Raw genomic sequence first — 23,121 nt, 5'->3', positions numbered from 1 at the left:
GACACTTAGGGGCACATTTATTAAGACCAGCATTTTAGACATTGGTCTTAATAATCCATACACTGCCAGCGAACACATGCAGGCTGCCATCTTTTTTCACAAGTCCGGCTATGCACAGGTAAGCCCTTACCTGTGCCTGTGCCACGAGCCGGTCTAAAACAAATGCGATCACCGGGAGCAGGCAGTTCTGTGAACAGCCACCGGGGGCCTTCATCGGGCTGTTCTCGGAACTTCCTGCTCCCGGTGACAGCATTTGATTTCAGACCGGTCGCGGCACAGGCACAGAAAAGGGCTTACCTGTGCATCGCCAGACTTGTGAGTCAAGATGGCAGCCTGCATGTGTTCGCTGGCGAACACTGTGAATTGTCCATCACTGCTCTTCATAACTTTGACAGTGTATGGCTTATTAAGACCGATGTCTAAAATGCTGGTCTTAATAAATTACATCTGCCCATACAAGTCTATAGAGGGAAGGCAGAGAAAGAGAAGAGTGAGACAGGACACCCCGAGGGACACCAAATAGACTGCTAGTGCTAAATAGGAAGTTTCTATCTCAGCCCAAATGCTTGATTCACATCAGTATAGGTCAATTCCTGTCTGTAATGTCCTTGAAGATCCTAGTGCTGTTTCTGGGTGAGTGTGAGAAAGTTATGAAGCAGATTATCTTCTACGTTTTGTCTAAGTGGATAGGAGCTAGTCTTCACCTACCAGATCTGTGAGATCAGGGCCGTCTTTACCAAGGGGCAAAAGGGGCAGCTGCCCTGGGCCCAGTTTCTCCTAGCTACTGCCCCGGGTGTCAGGCTGTCGGCTACACAGGCATCATGATCGTACTGTGTTAATGATCTAGGACCTTAATGAGTTGTGATCTAGGACCTTAATGACATCATTACCATGTGACCAGTAACCTAGCAATTACTGGTCACATGGCTATGAGGTCATCACAGGTCCTACTGAGTGTTGCAGAAGTTAACTGTGGAGCTTTTTTGTGTAAAGATTACATCAGAAAAAGGTGACAGGGGCTGTTATGTTAATATACTGTAAACTACTGTATAGTGGGGTGCTGTATACTGTGTGGTGGGCTGCATACTGTGTGGTGGGCTGTATACTGTGGGGGGGGCCTGTATACTGTGTGGTGGGGGCCTGTATACTGTGTGGTGGGCTGTATAGTGTGGGGGGCCTGTATAGTGTGGGGGGACTATACTGCTGTACTGTATACTGTGGGGGTCTGTATACTGTATACTGTGGGTACGGTATAGTGTGGAGTGCTATACTGCTGTACTGTATAGTGTGGGGGGCTGTATCGTGTATAGTTTGGGGTGCTGTATCCAGTGAGGTGTTGTATACCGTGAGGTGCTGTATACTGTGGGCTGCTATACTGCTCTACTAGATACTGTGGGGTACTGTATAGTGTGGGGTGCTATACTGCATACTGTGTAGTGCTGTATACTATAGGGTGCTATACTGCATACTGTGGGGTGCTGGGGTGCACTGTAACACTAGGGTGAGCCGAGCCCTGGTTTCCTTCCTGCAGAGCGGTGCCCACTTCCGGCCTGAGCCCAGCTGCCCAGAGCACTGATCCTGAGCCGCTGGAGTCTTCAGAACTGGAAGTATTTACAGTCATTCACTGTACTCTACCAGATGTGTGGATTTTTTGTGTGTGTGTTGTGGTGGAGGGCGTGATTGCCTGCTAAGGTGTGGGAAGGCGGGATCCAGGATTTTTCCCCAGGGTCCAATCAATATTAAAGACGGCCCTGTGTGAGATACAAGTCATATAATGGACAGAAATATTGTTATTCCTCATGTATACACACTGTGGTATTGATTAACTAAAAGTTTTCTGAATGGTTAGGTAAGCTTTAAAGATAACTTCAATGGGAGCAGCGCTGTAGTAATGAGCTCCCTCCAGTACAGATTTAAGAGAGCTGTGTAGTTCCGGCACTAACTTCCATCACACCTGAACAGCTGATTGGGGGGATGTGGGTATCAGACCGCAACCCCCAGATCAGCTAGTGATGGTTTATCCTCAGGATAGGCGATTACTTAGTAAAGGCTAGACAACCCCTTTAAATAATAAGAAAGACCCGGTTGTCACGCTAAAAAGTTTGGTGTACACTGAGAAATAAACAATGTATGGGCATACATTCTATTGAACCTCCTCCAGTTTGCCCATACATTTGTGTTAGGGGTCAGTTTGACTTCAGGACATGCGCAGTATTAAAATAGGCACGGCGTGCTGTACGGCACAGATACTACATAGTGACCTGTGGGCCCAAAACCCACTTTTTAAGGACCAGTTCAGGTCTGAAGTCACTTTGTGAGGCTTACATAATATAAACCACCCAAAAATGACCCTATTTTAGAGATTACACCCCTCAAGGTATTCAAAACTGATTTTTACAAACATTGTTAACCCTTTAGGTGTTCCACAAAAATTAATGGAAAATGGAGATTAAATTTCTGAATTTCACTTTTTTGTCTTTCACATAGTTTGTAGAGTTTGATGCCATATCTGGCCCATTTGTTGGGCAGGTATTGGCGAAAATGCAGTCTGCCCTTGAAGTGCACAAGGGATTCATTAATAGACAGATGCTTTTGGGGTGTGTAGACCTGGGCAAACTTGAGATTATAATGATCTATAACAGGCCGAATTTATCAAATTCCAAATGTAGCAATTTCAGGAGACTTTCGAATCTGGTCCTGGACATAATGGTGCGGTATATTGGCGTGTGATGTAAATGGTCATTACTCTAATATGACCGTAGTGACGTTTTTTTAATTATACATATTAAGTATTTAATTATACATATTAAGTATTAGACCCCAAAAAAATGTAATCTCCAAAGGGGTCGTGGGAGTCCACTGAAGGGGTCTTGCATAGTATGACTTGGGGTGGGCGGCTAAAAATTGATTGGCATAAAAATTTGTTTGCTCCACCATCATGTCTATCAATTCATCAGAAAAAAAAGGTGGAAATAATCAGCTTCCGTGAACCCTGCAGTGTCTGGTCACAAGTAGAAGATAGAGGTTCGGAGGTATGGGGGGGTTTGAAACAGAGCATTTATAATCGGGGACAAGTACGGATGTCCCTAATATTTAATTATTTTTTTTATTATATTTTTTTCAATAAACGTCTAACTTACCCTAAAACAAGAGCTCTAACCCTAATAACTCCCTAACTAACCCTAATGATTTGCCAAAAACAGGTTACTGACAGTATGGATGACAGGGACTGGGGTGCTGATGTGCTGTCACTATTGGCAGACAGCACACAGGTACAGGGGACAATGAGGGTCACAGGGGACTAATGAGGGGTGATGAAGGGCACAGTGGACAAATGAGGGGTGATAAGGGTCACAGGGGACAAATGAGGGGTACTTTTGGTGTGTGTGTGTTTTTTTTGTCAGTGCTGACTGCAGCATGTGCGGTATCCTGACGGTTCCCGGGTGTCTATTGGGTCCCCGTGCTTCTGTGATGGGGACCCGATGGCTTGGAAGCCAGCCCAATGCCTTCCTTAGGTATCGCAGCTGCCATCCCTGTGAGATCCAGCCCCCTTGATCTCACAGGCATGGCCAAAAGTTTTGAGAATTACATAAATATTGGAAATTGGAAAAGTTGCTGCTTAAGTTTTTATAATAGCAATTTGCATATACTCCAGAATGTTATGAAGAGTGATCAGATGATTTGCATAGTCCTTCTTTGCCATGAAAATTAACTTAATCCCCAAAAAACCTTTCCACTGCATTTCATTGCTGTCATTAAAGGACCTGCTGAGATCATTTCAGTAATCGTCTTGTTAACTCAGGTGAGAATGTTGACGAGCACAAGGCTGGAGATCATTATGTCAGGCTGATTGGGTTAAAATGGTAGACTTGACATGTTAAAAGGAGGGTGATGCTTGAAATCATTGTTCTTCCATTGTTAACCATGGTGACCTGCAAAGAAACGTGTGCAGCCATCAAAATGGCTTCACAGGCAAGGATATTGTGGCTACTAAGATTGCACCTCAATCAACAATTTATAGGATCATCAAGAACTTCAAGGAAAGAGGTTAAATTCTTGTTAAGAAGGCTTCAGGGCGTCCAAGAAAGTCCAGCAAGCTCCAGGATCGTCTCCTAAAGAGGATTAAGCTGCGGGATCAGAGTGCCACCAGTGCAGAGCTTGCTCAGGAATGGCAGCAGGCAGGTGTGAGCGCATCTGCACGCACAGTGAGGCGAAGACTTTTGGAAGATGGCCTGGTGTCAAGAAGGGCAGCAAAGAAGCCACTTCTCTCCCAAAAAAACATCAGGGACAGATTAATCTTCTGCAGAAAATATGGTGAATGGACTGGGGCAAAATCATAATCTCCGATGAAGCCTCTTTCCGATTGTTTGGGGCATCAGGAAAAAGGCTTGTCCGGAGAAGAAAAGGTGAGCGCTACCATCAGTCCTGTGTCATGCCAACAGTAAAGCATCCTGAGACCATTCATGTTCGGTGTTGCTTCTCATCCAAGGGAGTGGGCTCACTCACAATTTTGCCCAAAAACACAGCCATGAATAAAGAATGGTACCAAAACACCCTCCAACAGCAACTTCTTCCAACAATCCATCAACAGTTTGGTGAAGAACAATGCATTTTCCAGCACGATGGAGCACCGTGCCATAAGGCAAACGTGATAACTAAGTGGCTCGGGGACCAAAATGTTGACATTTTGGGTCCATGGCCTGAAAACTCCCCAGATCTTAATCCCATTGAGAACTTGTGGTCAATCCCAAGAGGCGGGTGGACAAACAAAAACCCACTAATTCTGACAAACTCCAAGAAGTGATTATGAAAGAATGGGTTGCTATTAGTCAGGAATTGGCCCAGAAGTTGATTGAGAGCATGCCCAGTCGAATTGTAGAGGTCCTGAAAAAGAAGGGGCCAACACTGCAAATACTGACTCTTTGCATAAATGTCAAGTAATTGTCGATAAAAGCCTTTGAAACGTATGAAGTGTGTGTAATTATATTTTACTGCATCACAGAAACAACTGAAACAAAGATCTAAAAGCAGTTTAGCAGCAAACTTTGTGAAAACTAATATTTGTGTCATTCTCAAAACTTTTGGCCACGACTGTAATACACTTACAGCCAATGCATTGCAATACAGATGTATTGTAATGCATTATACAGGGGATCAGACCCCCAAACGTTTAAGTCCCAGAGTGGGATAAAAAAATAAAGTAAAAAAAATAAAGATTTACAAAATAAAACATTAAAAGTTTAAAGTTAAAAAAAGCATTCTTTTCTCAAAATAAAGTAAAAATTAAAGAAGGGAAAAAGAGACATATTAGGTATCGCCATATCTGTATCGACCAGCGCTATGAAAATATCACATGATCCACCCTGTCAGTTGAACGCCTTAAAAAAATAAAAATAAAAACCGTGCCAAAGCAGCTATTTCATGGTCACCTTGCCTCACGAAAAGTGTAATACCAAGCGATCAAAAAGGTATATTTAGCCCAAAATGTTACCAATCAAACCGTCATCTCATCCCGCTAAAAATTAGTTCCTACCTAAGACAATCCCCCAAAAAATAAAAAAAACGATAGCTCTCAGAATATGGCAACACAAAAACAAGATTTTATTCTCTTCAAAAAGGCTTTCACTGTGTAAAACTTAAATAGAAATGATAGACATATTAGATATCGCCGCATCCGTAACAACTTGCTCTAAAAAATATGACCTGAGATGCCCCCTCAGGTGAATGCTGTAAAAAAAAAAAACATTTTTAACTATGCCAAAACAGCCATTTTTTGTCACCTTGCCTCACAAAAAGTGTAACACCAAGCGAATAAAATGGCATATGTACCCCAAAATGGTACCAATGAAAACTTTACCTCATCCCACCAAAAATCAGCTCCCACATAAGACAATCACTTGAAAATAAAAATCAATGGGACCCATAAACCAATGCATCAAAATCTGTGCTACAAAAGCCATATGGCGCTCCTTCCGTTCTGAATCGTACCATGTGCCCCCACAGCAGTTTACCACCATATATGGGGTGTTGCCGTATTCAGGAGGAAGTGGGTAAAACATTATGGGGTGCTTTTTCTCCTGTTACCCCTTGAGAAAATTTGGGGTTAAAGCAACATTTTATTGGAAGAAATTAAACTTTTCATTTTCACAGCCAAGTGTTTCCAAATTTCGTAAAACGCTTAAGGGGTCAAAGTGCTCAGAACCCCCTTAATATATTCTTTAAGGAGTGTAGTTTCCAAGATGGGGTCACTTTTTGAGGCTTTCCGCTGTAGGGGTACGTCAGGGTCTCTTCAAATACAAAATGGTGCCTAAAAACCATTCTAGCAAAATCTGCCTCCAAAATCTATATGGTGCTCCTTTCCTTATGACCACTGCCATGTGCCCATAGAGCAATTTACTGCCACATATGGGGTATTTCTGTGAACTGCAGAATAAGAGTAATATATATTGAGGTTTATTTTACTGTTAACCCTTGCTGTGTTGCAAGAATAAAATTGATTAACATAAAAAAATCTACCAAAAAGTGAAATTTTTAAATTTCACCTCTATTTTCCTTTAATTCTTGTGGAATACCTGAAGAGTTAACAAAGTTTGTAACTAGGGATGAGTAAATCGACTTTTAATGAAACATCTGAAGTCGCTTTGCATAAAACTTTCAGTTTCAAGTGGTACCTTGGAACCGAACCCGAGTTTCGGAAATGTTTTTAGTATAAATCAATTTCTGAAGTCATTATGCGAAGTCTTGCGAGACTTCGCAAATTAATTACTTCGGCTCATCAGAGCCAATAGATTGTAATACTGTACGCAGCGCTTGCTCTGTACAGTATTAAAATTAAGTTTTATGCGAATAGACTTTGGATGTTTCATCCAAAGTCGATTTGCTCATCCCTATTTGTAACATCAGTTTCTAAAATGAGGTCATTTATGGGTGGTTTCCATTACGTAAGCCCCTCAAAATCACTATATAACTGAATTGGTGCTTAAAAAAATGGTCTTGGAAATTTTGTTGAAAATATGATAAATTACTTCTAAGCCTTCTAACGTCCTAAAAAAAAATTAATTACATTTACAAAATGAAGACAACATAAAGTACACATATGGAGAATGTTAAGTAATAAATATTTTATGAGGTATCACTTTCTGTTTTAAAAGCAGAGAAATAGAAATTTTGAGAATTGCAAATGTTTTTTTTTTGTAAGTTTGGGATTTTTTCATAAATAAAGGTGAACTATATTGACTCAAATTTGTGACTGTCATGAAGTACAATGTGTCATGAGAAAACAATCCCAGAATGGATTGGATAAGTAAAAGCGTTCCAAAGTTATTACCACATAAAGTGACATAGGTCAGATTTGCAAAAATCAGCCTGGGATTTAAAGTGAAAAGTGGCTCGATAGTAACATAGTACATAAGGCCGAAAAAAGACTTTTGTCCATCCAGTTCGGCCTGTCATCCTCCAAGTTGATCCAGAGGAAGGCAAAAAAAAAAACGGAGGTAGAAGCCAATTTTCCCCACTTATGGGGAATAAAAAATTCCTTCCTGACTCCAATCAGGCAATCAGAATAGCTCCCTGGATCAACGACCCCTCTCTAGTAGCTGTAGCCTGTAATATTATTACACTCCAGAAATACATCCAGGCCCCTCTTGAATTCCTTTATTGTACTCGCCATCACCACCTCCTCAGGCAGAGAGTTCCATAGTCTCACTGCTCTTACCGCAAAGAATCCTCTTCTATGTTTGTGTACAAACCTTCTTTCCTCCAGACGCAGAGGATGTCTCCTCGTCACAGTCACAGTCCTGGGGATAAATAGCTGATGGGATAGATCTCTGTACTGACCCCTGATATATTTATACATAGTAATTAGATCTCCCCTAAGTCGTCTTTTTTCTAAAGTGAATAACTCTATTGTTGATAATCTTTCAGGGTACTGTAATTGCCCCATTCCAGTTATTACTTTAGTTGCCCTCCTCTGGACCCTCTCCAGTTCTGCTATATCTGCCTTGTTTACAGGAGCCCAGAACTGTACACAGTACTCCATGTGTGGTCTGACCAGTGATTTGTAAAGTGGTAGGACTATGTTCATATCACTGGCATCTATGCCCCTTTTGATGCAACCCATTATCTTATTGGCCTTGGCAGCAGCTGCCTGACACTGGTTTTTGCAGCTTAGTTTGCTGTTTATTAAAATACCTAGATCCTTTTCCATGTCAGTGTTACCGAGTGTTTTACCATTTAGTATGTACTGGTGACTTGCATTATTCCTTCCCATGTGCATAACCTTACATTTGTCAGTGTTAAACCTCATCTGCCTCTTATCTGCCCAAGCCTCCAATCTATCCAGATCCCTTTGTAGTAGTATACTGTCCTCTTCGGTATTGAAGGGGTTAAAGAGATTGCCAAGTATCTTGATATTGATATACTGTCCTCAGGAGCAGGAGTTTATATTGTAAAGAAAATTTTTAGCACAATAGTGTACGTGGACACAGATCTCAGAACGGAACGTTTGAAAGAGTGTTATCTGCACAAAGCCCTGAACTCAACCTGCTGGAAAAAACAATAAGCTGGATAGACCCAATGATCTAATGATCAAATTAAACCTAATTTAAAACTGTAAACATGGAAAACTGTGGAGGCTGTTGGAGTAGCAAAAGGGGATCGAGTCTGTTTAAATGACTGTGACTTAGGAATGAGATTTTCAACAAACTCATATTGATGTTCACTTAATCTCTAAATTGTTTTTTTTTTTTTTCCAGAATTTTCCCTCGTGAATATCTTTTTCAGCAAATCCACCTATACTCCCTCGCAGACCTGCAGCAGGTACGTTATGAGTTTTTATTATTTATATTACATGGTTTTAACATGAAGTAGTATTATACTGTTCAGTGCTTTCCATCCCGTTTTTCCATTTTTTACTATGCCATTACCTTATTACTTACTACTTCCATCTGGTTCATGAGATTGTCCTGACAAATTTTGGACTGTTGTCAAGTATGCACCAGAGACTTTCTTTTAACTAGAGTAACTTCTTGCATCTTGGTTGATTTCCTTCACCCTGTCTGCACTCCCCTCCTATCATTGTGGAAATTGAAATGAATTACTCAGCCTACTCTAGTGGAGATTTGGATTTGGTTTCCACGAGCTGTGGCCTGCAGACAATTTTTCATATGTTCCTCACAGTGTGGCATAAGGTTTTCAAGCCTTTGCCAAGTCAAATAAATAGAAGCCACTCTTTTTGGACAATATTATGTTTATATGTATTTTTTAATGTACTAAAAATATATGTTCCAGACAATTAAGTGGAAAGAGAGTGCATGTGTCATAGGTAAATTGAAAGTACTCTGGCCTTTAAAGAAGTTCTCAAGGAAGGTTTAATGGACTCATGTGTAATTAGGACAATGCATTACTTTTCTTCACATTACATCTTTTGCTTTGTTTCCCTTTTTCTTTACCATTAGTGAAAACAGTTCTTCAGTGCTACATTGTTCTTCAGTATTTTTCGATTTGACAAAGTCAAGCCATGCAGACATTAGCATTAAGAATTTTAAACACTGTACCTCAAAACTCAGCTTGACCTTTAGTTTTGACCCAAACATGCAGATCATAAGGATCTTTGTTGTACTACAAATTCACAAAGCTGTTTGAACTGTTAACATTGTACAGTGGACGTTTTGGACAATAGATCTGCAGATGTGGAGACGTTGTGTAGCATAGTTGCCCTTTAACCAACAAAGCTGTTTATCAACAGGTGATGATGTTTCGTTGCTCTTGTACTTCACTTGCTGATTAGAGGTTCTCAGCAGGACCCTAGTTTCCCATTGAGACAGCTTGGCCCAACAAGAATGGGACAGCAGCACTGTGCTCACACGCTGCATCAGAGGCTTGACCTAAGTTCAGAGAGGAGACCAAGCCAAAGATGCTTTGGCAGTCTACTCCACCAGCCCCCAATTCTACCTCCCATTCCTTACTCCCTATTGTTCACAGCCCTTAGCAAGCATGATAACTAATTAGACGTTTTCAGATTTAACAAGCAGAAAGACAAAGCTTGACAGCTCCTATATACTGCCCTGCTAGTGATGATTGTATTATGCTCACCAAGCCATTTCTAGCCTCACAATTCTCTCGGCGTAATGGGCTGTAATGCAGCATTGGGGCTAACATTAAAACAGCACTAAATCATCGTTAGCTGCCTGATCCCTGGCAGTGTTGCAAACTTAATTACTGGACAGAAAGTGATAGAATTGTCATTGAATATATATTAACAATTTCTCTTCATACTCAAAACATTTTATTTATATTTGCTTGTTTGAGGGACTGGAGGCCACCATTAGCATGATAACATTTTTTCAATTGCAACTTGGGCCTCTGAGACAACTACAGTCCCCAGATCATTAAGTACATGTTTGTATGGTCACAATACTGAGGAGCTCCATTATATTTAATATTTCTGGCCTTTGTACACAACAGAATAGAGTGCAATGCAATATGGAGACCATTACAATGTACAGTAAGCCTTTCATGATATAGCATGGAGATGAGGCTGTGTATGACTCTTGACCGCATAGGATTAGCTTTACACAAAAAGTAATAATGATGTAATTCAGCTATGCTAATGCAGACTGAATAGTCAAAGTACTACTTTTGCAGTAGTCTCAACTGACTGTACTGCAAAATACTCAATCCAGGCCGCCAATTTTCATACATATAATCATATATAGAAATGCTAACAATAGTGCCCAATATATTTCCATCGGATATCTTTAGAAAACACTTCACATATGGTTCCATAGAGCCAATATAAGTAAATTGCATCTAGTAGGATCTATAATAAAAACAGATTCAATATATCCATCATTGAACCGTTGATGCCTATGTGAGCAGAACTAAAGTAGGACATATGATATTACCATTTTAAGGGTACTTTTACACTAGCAGCAAGGGACTCTGGCAGATATCATTTGTTTCCGGATGCGGATCCGTCTGACAAATGCATTGCAATATCATATCCGTCTCTTCGTGTCATCCGGAAAAACGGATCCGATATTTTTTTTTTTAAACATTTTTAAAGGTCAAGGCATGCGCAGACCGGGAAACGAATCAATTTTTCCAGAACACTTGATACCGGATAAGGCATTAACACATTTCAATGTGTTCCAGAATTTTGGCCGGAGAAAATACCGCATCATGCTGCTGTATTTTCTCCGGCCAAATACCGTAAAAGGGACTTAACTGAAGACATCCTGATGCATACTGAACGGATTGCTCCATTCAGAATGCATTGGGATAAAACTGATGCGTTTTTTTCCGGTATTGAGCCCATATGACAGAACTCAATACCTTTAACGCTAGTGTGAAAGTACCCTTAGCACTGTTTCCAATATCATTTATTGGAAGGTCAGTTCCCATTGGGTGCCTTGAATGTTGACACCTGAGCTAAAAACTTGTTGCCAGCAATTTAGCCAATAGAATTTAGACATGCTTAGAGACAATCCAGGAGACTTCTATTCTGAAATTATTACAGGTGATGAAACATGGGTCCACCACCATGTTTCCGAGACCAAACAAGAGTCCATGTAATGGAAGCACCAACTCCAAAGATATTTTGTGTGCAGCAGCCAGCTGGAAAGATCATGACAACAGTTTTTTGGGCTACAGAAGGCATTTTATTACTTGAATTCATGCCACACAAGACCACAATTACTGTAGACACCTATGCTTCAACAATGAAGGCATTACGTGAGGCAATCCAACAGAAACACTGGGGGAAATTGTCAGCAGGTGTTTTGGTGCTTCACAACAATGACCCAGATCACAAGTCTCGCAAATCACATGCTGCTATCAGGGAATGCAGCTTCATGAAACTTAACCATCCACCCTACAGACCAGACCTGGCTCCCAATCAGGGGTGTAGCTATAGGGGGTGCAGAGGTAGCAGTTGCTACCGGGCCCAGGAGCCTGAGGGCGCCCAAAGACCCTTGTGCTGCATAAGAAGACACCGGTATTATAGAAAGTGCATGCTGGTCAACTTACACCTCTGGCTGGAGGGGTTAGGTCAATAATTTGGCATGGGGGGGGGGGGTGCCGTTTGCCTCAGGCAGCACAAAGACTACGTGCTTCCCTTCCCCCTGACCTCCAAAAACTACTGAGTGAAGGGGGGCCCAAGCTGAACTCATGCACCAGGGTCCATGAGCCTTTAGCTACACCCTGCTCCCATTGAATACTTTCTTTTTCGGAACTTGAATACATTTTTGTGTGAGCAATGATTTCCTGATGATAATGCAGTTAAAGGGCTTCTGTCACCCCCCAAAAGTCATATTTTTTTTTTTAGGCTAATTAAAATCCTTATACTGTGATTTCTCAATATATAGGGCTCTTACCTTTTTCTGTTAGCTAGTTTCTTTAAAAACGGCACTTTTATAATATGTAAATTACCTCTCTACCAGCAAGTAGGGCGTCTACTTGCTGGTAGCCGCCACATCCTCCTTTAAAAAAAAAACGCCCCCTCCTGCAGATTGACAGGGCCAGGGAGCGCTCTCCTCCTCCGACTGGACCTGTCTGCAATTTAAATCCCGCGTCTGCACTTCATTCGGCGCAGGCGCTCTGAGAGGACGCTCGCTCCCTCAGTGCGCCTGTGCCGATGACGTCTTCTCTTTTGGGTTTAGAGGTGATGTCATCGGCGCAGGCACACTGAGGAAGTGCTGAGGAAGCGAGCGTCCTTCTCTCAGAGCGCCGGCGCTGAATGAGATGCAGGCGCGGGATTTGAATTGCAGACAGGGCCAGTCGGAGGAGGAGAGCGCTCCCTGGCCCTGTCAATCAGCAGGAGGGGGCGTTTTTTTGAAAGGTGGATGCGGCGGCTACCAGCAAGTAGGAGCTCTACTTGCTGGTAGAGAGGTAATTTACATATTATAAAAGTGACGTTTTTAAAGAAACTATCCAACAGAAAAGGCTAAGAACCCTATATATTGAAAAATCGCAGTATAAGGATTTTAAAATATGACTTTTGGGGGGTGACAGAAGCCCTTTAAAGAAGTGGTAAGAGGGTACCTGCAGCAGCAAGAAGTCTTCTATTCTGAGGGCATCTGATCACTGGAGGCAAAGTGGAATAAGTGTGTTGAAGTTAAGGGGCATTACATTGAAAAGGAGTAATTTCCGTTTTCTCAGAATATTTTGTTTTCATATTCACATTTATTGAACAACCCTTGTATGTATCCTATGATAAAAGTAAAAAGGGTAAAATGTAAGGGCAGACTAGATGGTCTTTTTTCTGCAGATGGTATTTGATGAAATAAATAAGCTTTAGATCTATATATATATATATATAAGTCTAGCATTTTCGTACTGGAACACCCTCAAAGTGATATTACTGCATTGGTTTGGGAAAGTGCAAGGCAAAGGTAGGGATCCTCCACTTTGGATTGAAAAGTTATTGCTGGTTCCCTGTAGATTTCAGATTTTCTTAACGCATAGGAAGGCTGTGAAACATGAGATCCCTCTACTTGTGTGTCCAGGAGAAATGTTGGCATTACATAAAGTATGTGTTCTAACCATTTTTGTAAAATGCAACCCTAAACTACATTGTTGGCTCCTATTGGCCCATAGCCCACATTTTAGAAATCTCTTCACTTTCCTCACTTTTGGGTTTACCATAACTACCACGCTTGCAAATTACTGCTTAGGCTCAGTTTGACATTGTTTCTGGTATATTTTTAGGAGCTCTGGATTATTCATGGATTTCCAGCAGTCACATTTTTGTAGTGATTTTTTTTTATTGTGTGTAACCACAGGGCTTTTCCTGTGTATCAAGGTCTTTAAAACTTACATTAACCAATGAAGGGTAAATCTGTTATTTGCCTCAGTCAGTGTGAGACCGCATGCACACGACTGTATCACCACTGTAATGCAGCATGTATTGCGTGTTATGGGCCAATACAGTACCTCAGACTGCCTATAAGTAAATGTTGTATTATGAAGGCATTTCCCCTAGATGCTTTGCTTTTAGGACAGAATATCTCTGAATCATGACACCGTACGGAGCAGAGTGCCTGTGGCCCCATAATATGGAGCCGCATGGACTCTTAGGCTGCCATGACATGTACATGAGGCTTTATAGGGGTTTTCCGGGATTTTAATACTGATGACCTATCCTCAGTGTGACGGAAAGGAAGCGTTCCATGCAACCACTTCCCTTGTTTGTTTACCTGCTCGTCGTCGACATTGCAGCGGTGAGCAGGTGTAATTACAAGCCGTCCCATTGATTTCAATAGGACAGCTTGTTCCTTTACTCTTGAATATGAACAAGCTGTGCCATTGAAATGAATGGGACGGCTTGTAGCAGTGATGCCCAAACAGAATACTGGATGCAAGAGATGGAGTTAAAATTTTCATAGTCTGCAAAAAAATAAAAATTATTGCTTTGTGTCCCTGTATTCTAGGACCCATAAAGTTATTATTCCATCAATGGAGCTGTATGAGGGCTTGTTCTTTACGTACTGAACTGCCGTTTTTATTGGTATAATTTTGCGGAACATACTTTCTGATAATTGTGTTTGCAAGGTGAGGTCCCCAAAATAACAGCAAGTCTGGCATTGTACATTTTATTATGGCGTACACAGCACAAGATACCTGTATTTTTCAGATTATAAGATGCACTTAGGATATAGAGAAGGAAAATAAGACCCCAAGTTCCTTCAGACTTCAGATCAGACCCCCATTCCTTCTTGCATCTCAGATCAGACCCCCACACTCCATCAGACAGATCAGACCTCAATTCCTTCTTAGATCTCAGATTAGACCCCCACTGTCCATCAGACCTCAGATCAGACCCCCGTTCCTTCTTAGATCAGACCCCTAACAAAGTTAGAACCATCCTTGGGTCCAGAGATCTCCACATTCACAGCCCCAATTGCTCTGCTAAATTATCTTCAGGCTGGCAGCATCCGGGGGGTGTCCCTTTGACTGCAGCTCAGCTTTCTGCTGCAGCTATCTCGCTGCAACGGCCACAGCCTGTAACAGAACATAAGGTTGGTGGCAGAAGATATAAACTGAGCATGTTTCAACAACTCAGTGAGACAGGCCAAAAATAAGGAAATGAACAAACAGCAGGTGGCGCTATACAGATACATTTTAGCTCACTGGCTATTCTAAATTGATAATTACACGCAATTACAAAAGTATTCAGATCCAGGTGCTGGTTTGAAAAATGTAGAATATGTCTTGTAGCATGAGCCTTTTAATGTGTAATGAAAAATATTTAACCCCTTAAGGAACGGGCTCATTTTCACCTTAAGGACCAAGCCATTTTTTGCAAATCTGACAAGTGTCACTTTGTGTGAATAACTTTAAAATGCTTTTACTTATCCAGGCCATTCTGAGCTTGTTTTTTCGTCACATATTGTACTTCAAGACACTGGTAAAATTGATTAAAAAATAATAAATTTTTATTTATAAAAAAAATATCAAATTTACCAAACATTTTGTAAAAATTATCAAATTTCCATGTTTCAATTTCTCTACTTCTATAATACATAGTAATACCTCCAAAAATAGTTATTAATTTACATTCCCCATATACTTTTTTGGATCATTTTGCCAATTTTCCAAATCCCACTTTTTAAGGACCAGTTCAGGTCTGAAGTCATTTTGTGAGACATAATAGAAACCACCCAAAAATGACCCCATTTTAGAAACTACACCCCTCAAGGTATTTAAAACTGATTTTTGAATACCTTGAGGGGTGTAGTTTCCAAAATGGGGTGACACTTTTTTGCAGTTTCTACTCTAGGGGTGCATCAGGGGGGCTTCAAATAGGACATGGTGTAAAAAAACTAGTCCAGAAAAATCTGCCTTCTAAAAACCATATGGCGCTCCTTTCCCTGTGCGTCCTGCCGTTCGGCCATACAGCATTTTACTATCACATATAGGGTGTTTTTTTTTTTTTTTTGACTGTGTTCATTAGAGGTGTTAGGTCATGTGTTATTTTTATAGAGCAGACAGTTTTATTGGCACTATTTTGGGGTGCATATGACTTTTTGATCGCTTGCTATTACACTTTTTGTGATGTAAGGTGAACAAAAAAAGGCATGTTTTTACACCGTTTTTATTACATTTTTTGGACTGTGTTCATCTTAGGGGTTAGGTCATGTGGTATTTTTATAGTTCAGGTTCTTACGGATGCGGCGATACCCAATATGTATACTTTTTTTATTTAAGTTTTAAAAAATAGTATCATTAGAGCCATAGTTTTTTGTTTGCTTGTTTTTCTGGGCGATTGTGGCCAAATAGAATTAAAATTGGGGAAGGGGATTATAAATTTAGTACTCCATGGAAGTGTGGTACTCCCTGTAGCAACCGTCAATGCTTTTTCCGCACGGTCCCACAAGCGGACATGGATCTGGTGGCGAGGGACTGAAACAATGGGATACTAGTATAAAAGTTATCCACGCACAGGTGGTAACCCTTATTTAACAGCGGGTGCATAAGGTCCCACACAAGTTTTCCGCTAATAACCAGAGTGGGGGGGACATTTTGGGGGTTGAATACGGGAATCTCGCCCCTCGTACACTCGAAACTTGTAAATGTCCCCTGAGGTACTCTCACAAAGTTTGTACAGCTTGACGCCATACCTTGCCCGCTTAGAGGGAACATACAGGCGGAAAATGAGTCTCCCCTTGAAAGCAATTAGAGACTCATCAACAACGACCTACCTTCCAGGTACATAGACCCCCAAAATTTGGCCCTGAAGTGATCGATGACCGGCCTGATTTTGTACAGGCGGTCATAGGCAGGATCACCTCGGGGGGACATGCTACATTATCTGCATAATGCAGGCATTTCCGAATGACCTCAAAACGGGAACGTGTCATAGCCGTTCAGTAGAGTGGGGTGTGGTAGAGGACGTCCCCACTCCAGTACTGCCTGATGCAGTTTTGTTTTTTTACTAGGCCCATGTGCAGCACGAGGCACCAAAACGTCCTCATCTTGGCTGCATTTCCTGGAGTCCAGCTACTGGACCTAGCCAAATAGGAGCCCAGGTGTTGAGCAATTAACTGTTGGGCGAACAAGTTTGTTTGCTCCACCATCAGATTTACAAAGTTGTCACTGAAAAAAAAACTTTAAAAGTCATATTCAGTAAAGCCCACTGTGGGAATCTAGATTCCTGGTTGACCAACAAAGTCAGGAATCACAGGCTCAAAATCCTCTGGGGTACACCAGACAAGTTCACCGGTAGGGGGCTCAGGTGGAGTTATCTGGTGGGCCGGAAAACTAGTGCGAGACCCAGGGCTGCTCATATTAGTGTGGGCCACAGGGTCCCTGGCATGGCAGCCCCCTGGCTCCGCCTGGCGGCGTCTCCGCAGCCTTGGGGGCTCATCATCATCACTAGATGATGAGGAGGACGCGTATGACAACATCTTTACTGGGGCTCTCAGAGTCTGAGACAAGCAGGGCGCATGCCTCATCGGCCGAGAATGTCCGGCGGACCATAGGAGGAGTGTGTGTGTGTGTGTGTGTGTGTGTGTGTGTGCGCGTGTGTATAAAACTTTATTTATTTAGTGTGCGTGTGTGTGGGGGGACAGGTATTCACGTTCACTTATACCCTACCCTAACCCACCCTAAACCTAACAGAAAAAATATCTAAAAGTAAATAAATAAAAAATGAAAGCCACAAAATTGTAAAAAAAAAAAAAAGATTCAAATTAGCTTATCAGCGGTCCGAAGCTGATCAGCGGTGGGGTGGGCGATGTGCTAACAGTGGCCGGACGCTAAAAGTCTGCACAAAAATAAATAAAAAGGCAGGGGGGCATGCTGCAGCACCCGTGGGGGGTCTAGGGTCACACAGCTGAGTGTGCTGTGGATCCCAGACACACAATCAGGGTGAAGCACAAAAAAATACTTTTTATTTTTCCCTAAATTTTCCCTCAGTCTCCCTGCCTAATCTAACCATTCCCTAAACCTGTGCCTAATAACTTTTGAGTGCCAAATGGCACTATGGTGGCTCACGTGGGGTGCTGCGCTCAGAGGTGGACAGACAGGCTCCTCTCCCCTGGCTCCACAGAAGCAGTGTTGAGGAGGAGAGCAGAGCTGGGGGAAGTTAACCCCCGCCCGTCCAGCCAATAGGATGCGATCCTGAACGGTGATGTCACCGCCACCTCTCAGGATATAAGGATGGTGATTGGTGATGTATTATCATACCACCGATCACCATCTGTTCCGGGTTACGGGTAACCAGAGACCCAAATGACCTGAAAACGCAGCAAACCGCAGGTCTGAATTGACCTGCGGTTTGCTGCGATCGCCGATACGGGGGGTCACAGGACCCCCCTCGACATTGTCACAGAATGCCTGCTGAATGATTTCAGCAGGCACTCTGTTCCGATCACCGCCGCGTACAGGTACGCCCTGTGTCCGTAAGAGGTTAAGCAAAAAGTTGATAGAACAGGATCTAGGGTTGTTTCGATACCAAAATTTTGATTTGTTTTCTATACCATAAAAAAGTATTGCAATACTCGATACGATTCAATACCACGCAAAACAAAATAAAACGCAAAAAAAAGCCGCGTGCATTCTGCATCTACGGAATGTCCGGACCATAATCAAACAGTCCTATCCTATTTTGGGGGGGGACAAGGTGACAAAAAAAAAATGTCGAATCACACTTTATTTTTATTTTTTTATTTTTTTATTTTTTTACGGCGTTCATTGCTCCATTACTTTCAAGGGATTCAGGTACCAACATGCATACCGAGCCTACCCCATGCCCTTCCTTGTGCCAGACAGCTTCCAATGAATGTAGTGAGAGCAGGCCACAGCTTTATACTAAGACTAATTAGAATCAGCCTATGGGGCAGACAGATTAATCAAGAGTACACGACTGGCTGGAGTGCCACACTTCCAGCGCTGTAAATCTGCAAAGAAAAGGGGGTTAGTCAGCACATGGGGTGAGCTCGGCATGCATTATGGTACCTGCATCCTTTGGAGACATCGCTTATCTAGACTTTAGTAAGGCTTTGATACTGTCCCACATAGAAAGCCTATCAATAAATTGCAGTCCCATATTGTCCAGCAGTGGCTGAGGGACAGACAACAGAGGGTTGTAGTCAATGGAGTATATTCAGACCATGGTCTTGTTACCAGTGGGGTACCTCAGGGATCTGTTCTGGGACCCATATTGTTTAATATCTTTATCAGCGAAATTGCAGAAGGCCTCGATGGTAAGGTGTGTCTTTTTGCTGATGACACAAAGATTTGTAACAGGATTGATGTTCCTGGAGGGATACACCAAAAGGAAAAGGATTTAGGAAAACTAGAGGAATAGTCAAAAATCTGGCAACTAAAATTTAATGTTGATAAGTGCAAGATAATGCACCTGGGGCGTAAAAAAACAAAGAGCAGAATATAAAATCAGTGATGCAGTCCTAACCTCAGTATCTGAGGAAAGGGATTTAGGGGTCATTATTTCAGAAGACTTAAAGGTAGGCAGAAAATGTCATAGAGCAGCAGGAAATGCTAGCAGAATGCTTGGGTGTATAGGGAGAGGCATTACCGATAGAAAGAGGGAGGTGCTCATGCCGCTCTACAGAGCACTAGTGAGACCTCATTTGGAGTATTGTGCTCAGTACTGGAGACCATATCTCCAGAAGGATATTGATACTTTGGAGAGAGTTCAGAGAAGAGCTACTAAACTGGTACATGGTTTGCAGGATAAAACTTACCAGGAAAGGACCTTAAAGGGATTCTGTCACCTCCCCTAACCCAAAATCCGATTTTAAAGCAGCCATGCAGCACAGTTTACCTTGATTAGGCTGTGCTCTTCCATCTTGTAATCCGTCTAGTAGTTTCTGTGAAAAACGAGTTTTATTGATATGCAAATTAGCCCTGAAGGTGCCCAGAGGGGCGTTTTGTTCCCCTTAGTGAGCCCAGTAACGCCCCTCTTACAGTGCCCAGCCCGCCTTCCTTGCGACTGTCTAACCGCCCACAGCCTCTCCTCCCTCTCCTCCCCCTCCCTTATGGCCAACCGAACTCTCGCACAGGCGCAGTACCCACTGATGGCTGCGCCAGTGCGATCTGCAGGAGACTGAGGGCAGGAGCTTCATCCTCGTCACTGGGCATGCGCCGAGCCCAGTGACGTCCGATGCTCGCTCTTCCCTGCTGACTGAGGGAAGAGCGAGCATCAGACGTCACTGGGCTCGGCGCATGCCCAGTGACGAGGATGAAGCTCCTGCCCTCAGTCTCCTGCAGATCGCACTGGCACAGCCCTCAGTGGGTACTGCGCCTGTGCAAGAGTTCGTTCGGCCGTGACGGAGGGGGAGGAGAGGCTGTGGGCGGTTAGACAGTCGCAAGGAAGGCGGGCTGGGCACTGTAAGAGGGGCGTTACTGGGCTCACTAAGGGGAACAAAACGCCCCTCTGGGCACCTTCAGGGCTAATTTGCATAACCATAAAAGTCGTTTTTTACAGAAACTACTGGACGGATTACAAGATGGAAGAGCACAGCCTAATCAAGGTAAGCTGTGCTGCATGGCTGCTTTAAAATCGGATTTTGGGTTAGGGGAGGTGACAGAATCCCTTTAACATGTATAGCTTGGAAGAAAGACAAGACAGAGGGGATATGATAGAAACTTTTAAATACATAAAGGGAATCAACAAGGTAAAAGAGAAAAGAATATTTAAAAGAAGAAAAACTACCACAAGAGGACATAGTTTTAAATTAGAGGGGCAAAGGTTTAAAAGTAATATCAGGAAGTATTACTTTACTGAGAGAGTAGTGGATGCATGGAATAGCCTTCCTGCAGCAGTGGTAGCTGCAAATACAGTGGAGGAGTTTAAGCATGCATGGGATAGGCATAAGGCCATCCTTCATATAAGATAGGGCCAGGGGCTATCCATAGTATTTAGTATATTGGGCAGACTAGATGGGCCAAATGGTTCTTGTCTGCTGACGCATTCTATGTTTCTATAAGTAATGGAGGCCATTATGGCACCAAAAATGGTAAAAGGCAGAGTGGACCCAGCATGCATGTGGAACCAACACTTCCAGAACTTTATGGCGTCCATTATGACACATGTCAGGTAGTATTTAGTGTTAGGTTCCCGTCTTACAGAGATCGCCTTGACGTTCGGCAGACTGGCTCAAATGGTTTTGTGCAAAATGCATTTGCCAAGCATCTCACTTTATAAATAAGCATAGCGTTAGCACTATAATATTTTTTTTGTGATTATGGCATTATTGTACCTTTTATTTTTTTCAGTTTTTAGCCATGGCAGCGTGCACCTGCGCATTGGGATGTGCTGACTAACCCCCTTTTCTTTGCAGAAGCACATTCCCGACACCCGACCCCTGACAGGGAGCTGCGATCAGCGGCAGTTAACCCCTCAGGTGCTGCACCTGAGGGGTTAATTGCCCACGGATCACAGCGCCCTGTCAGAAGTCGGCTGCCGGCAATGTGTTTCTGCCGCCGGCTGTATTTATAATGTATTAAACGTTAGTTATCATTGGTGGCGCAGTGTGCCCTCCCCTCCTCTTCTCCACTTTGTTCCCATTGGTGGCAGCAGCGGCACAGGGGGGGGGAGAGACTGCTTTCTTCTCCCCGTGCTGCGGAGGGAACATGGCCGCATTGAGAGCAGCACGATCCATGTTCTGATACTGGGCTGTGCAGTAGCACAGCCTAGTATCGATAAAAGGCAAATCCTGGTATCGTAATGATACCGGGACAAAAGTATCGATTAGGTATCGAAAATTCGATACCCGAAACAACCCTAACAGGATCATTTCTAGAAGCCCAGATCTTTGCAAGGGAGTCATTATTTATTCTGATAGGAGGGGTCACACTCAGTGCTTTATTTCTTTTGTATTCAGCATTGTACCAAAGTCCAACCACTGCTTGCTTTGTTATGATAAAGCACTGATCCGTTTAGCTGTATTCATGCAAGAATCAAGAATTGTGTCTGCTCTTGTGTCACACGTTACTGATCTTCTGTAGATATTGGACATGACGAAGGTCTTCCATATAGAAAGCAGAGTAGATGTGAGAAGGTGGCACCCAGCCCTCCAGGCCTTTAGTGATGGCTCAATCATAGAGAGTCCTCTCTGTCCCCTGATCTGCAGTGATCCAACTGACCTGACTGCATTTAGCTACTTGTCAGAGCAAGACAGCGATAGAAACTATAGAATCCGGCGAGATGAGTAACACAATGGAATCCAAATATGGGAAAAATCACTCAGTCTTTTTCTTAGTCAAAGAACCGCAGCAGCTGAGAAGGCTTTGAAACATGTTGTATTTTATAATTGTGCCTTCCTTGAATGGCTATAAAAAAAATTAAAAAAATTCACTTGACAAGGTGACTAGAATTTCAGTGGCCCCTTTTAATGTTTTTTATAGCATGCTGACAAGTCTCCTGTTTGGTTATTCTGAAAGATTAAAGGTGTTATCCGGGTTCAGAGCTGGACCCGGACATACCCACATTTTCACCCAGGCAGCCCCCCTAATATGACCATCAGATCTCCTAAAAAAGTATTCAGAACAGGGCAAAGACCTTTTTTAGGAGATCTGGGGACATACCAGGCTCTCTCTCTATAGGGACTGCTAAGGAGAGGTTTCCACCTAGCAGTGAGCCCGTATGACGGCATCGGCACTAATGGGCAGACTTTAATGCTGCCCTAGCTTAAAATAAGGCTGGGGCAGTGTTAAAGCCCGCCCATCAGAGCTGCTGACGTCATCGAATACACTGCTTGGTGGAAGCCTCATCCTAGCAATGTAAAAACATAAGCGATCCAGTTCAGGGCAAGGAAGAGCGTCAGAGCATCAGAGCATGAAGCACTCTGATGCTCATGTCAAATGGGCTGGAGGGGTGAGAATGGGGATACGTTCCGGTTCAGCTCTGAACCCGGACAACCCTTTTAATTGATGGATATTCAGGCCCTTGTATGTGAAACAACTGCCTTTTAATCAAGTGGAAGGAACATTTAGTAGTGAAAATTGTAGTTCTTTTGTTATCAGCAGTTGGGGGAGGGGAGATTTGCTATTCTAAATTTGCCAGATTTCTGGGACAGTTTGCACCATAAAACTGGCATACATAGAAACATAGAATGTGTCGGCAGATAAGAACCATTTGGCCCATCTAGTCTGCCC

General features: G+C 42.7%; 1 protein-coding gene across 1 annotated transcript in view; it reads left to right on the top strand.

Annotated features, from left to right (window-relative positions):
• The window catches only part of PLEKHM3 (pleckstrin homology domain containing M3), a 244,825-nt gene that overhangs the window by 164,941 nt on the left and 56,763 nt on the right, over positions 1 to 23,121 (top strand). The window contains exon 6 of the mRNA XM_044303895.1: positions 8,754 to 8,817. Within this exon, the coding sequence (XP_044159830.1) occupies positions 8,754 to 8,817 (64 nt within the window). The remainder of the gene's footprint in view (positions 1 to 8,753; positions 8,818 to 23,121) is intronic.

The sequence above is a fragment of the Bufo gargarizans genome, chromosome 8, assembly GCF_014858855.1.
Source record: "Bufo gargarizans isolate SCDJY-AF-19 chromosome 8, ASM1485885v1, whole genome shotgun sequence".
Taxonomy (NCBI): domain Eukaryota; kingdom Metazoa; phylum Chordata; class Amphibia; order Anura; family Bufonidae; genus Bufo; species Bufo gargarizans.
The sequence above is the reverse complement of the archived record's forward strand: the minus strand, read 5'-3'. Positions and strand labels throughout refer to the sequence as shown.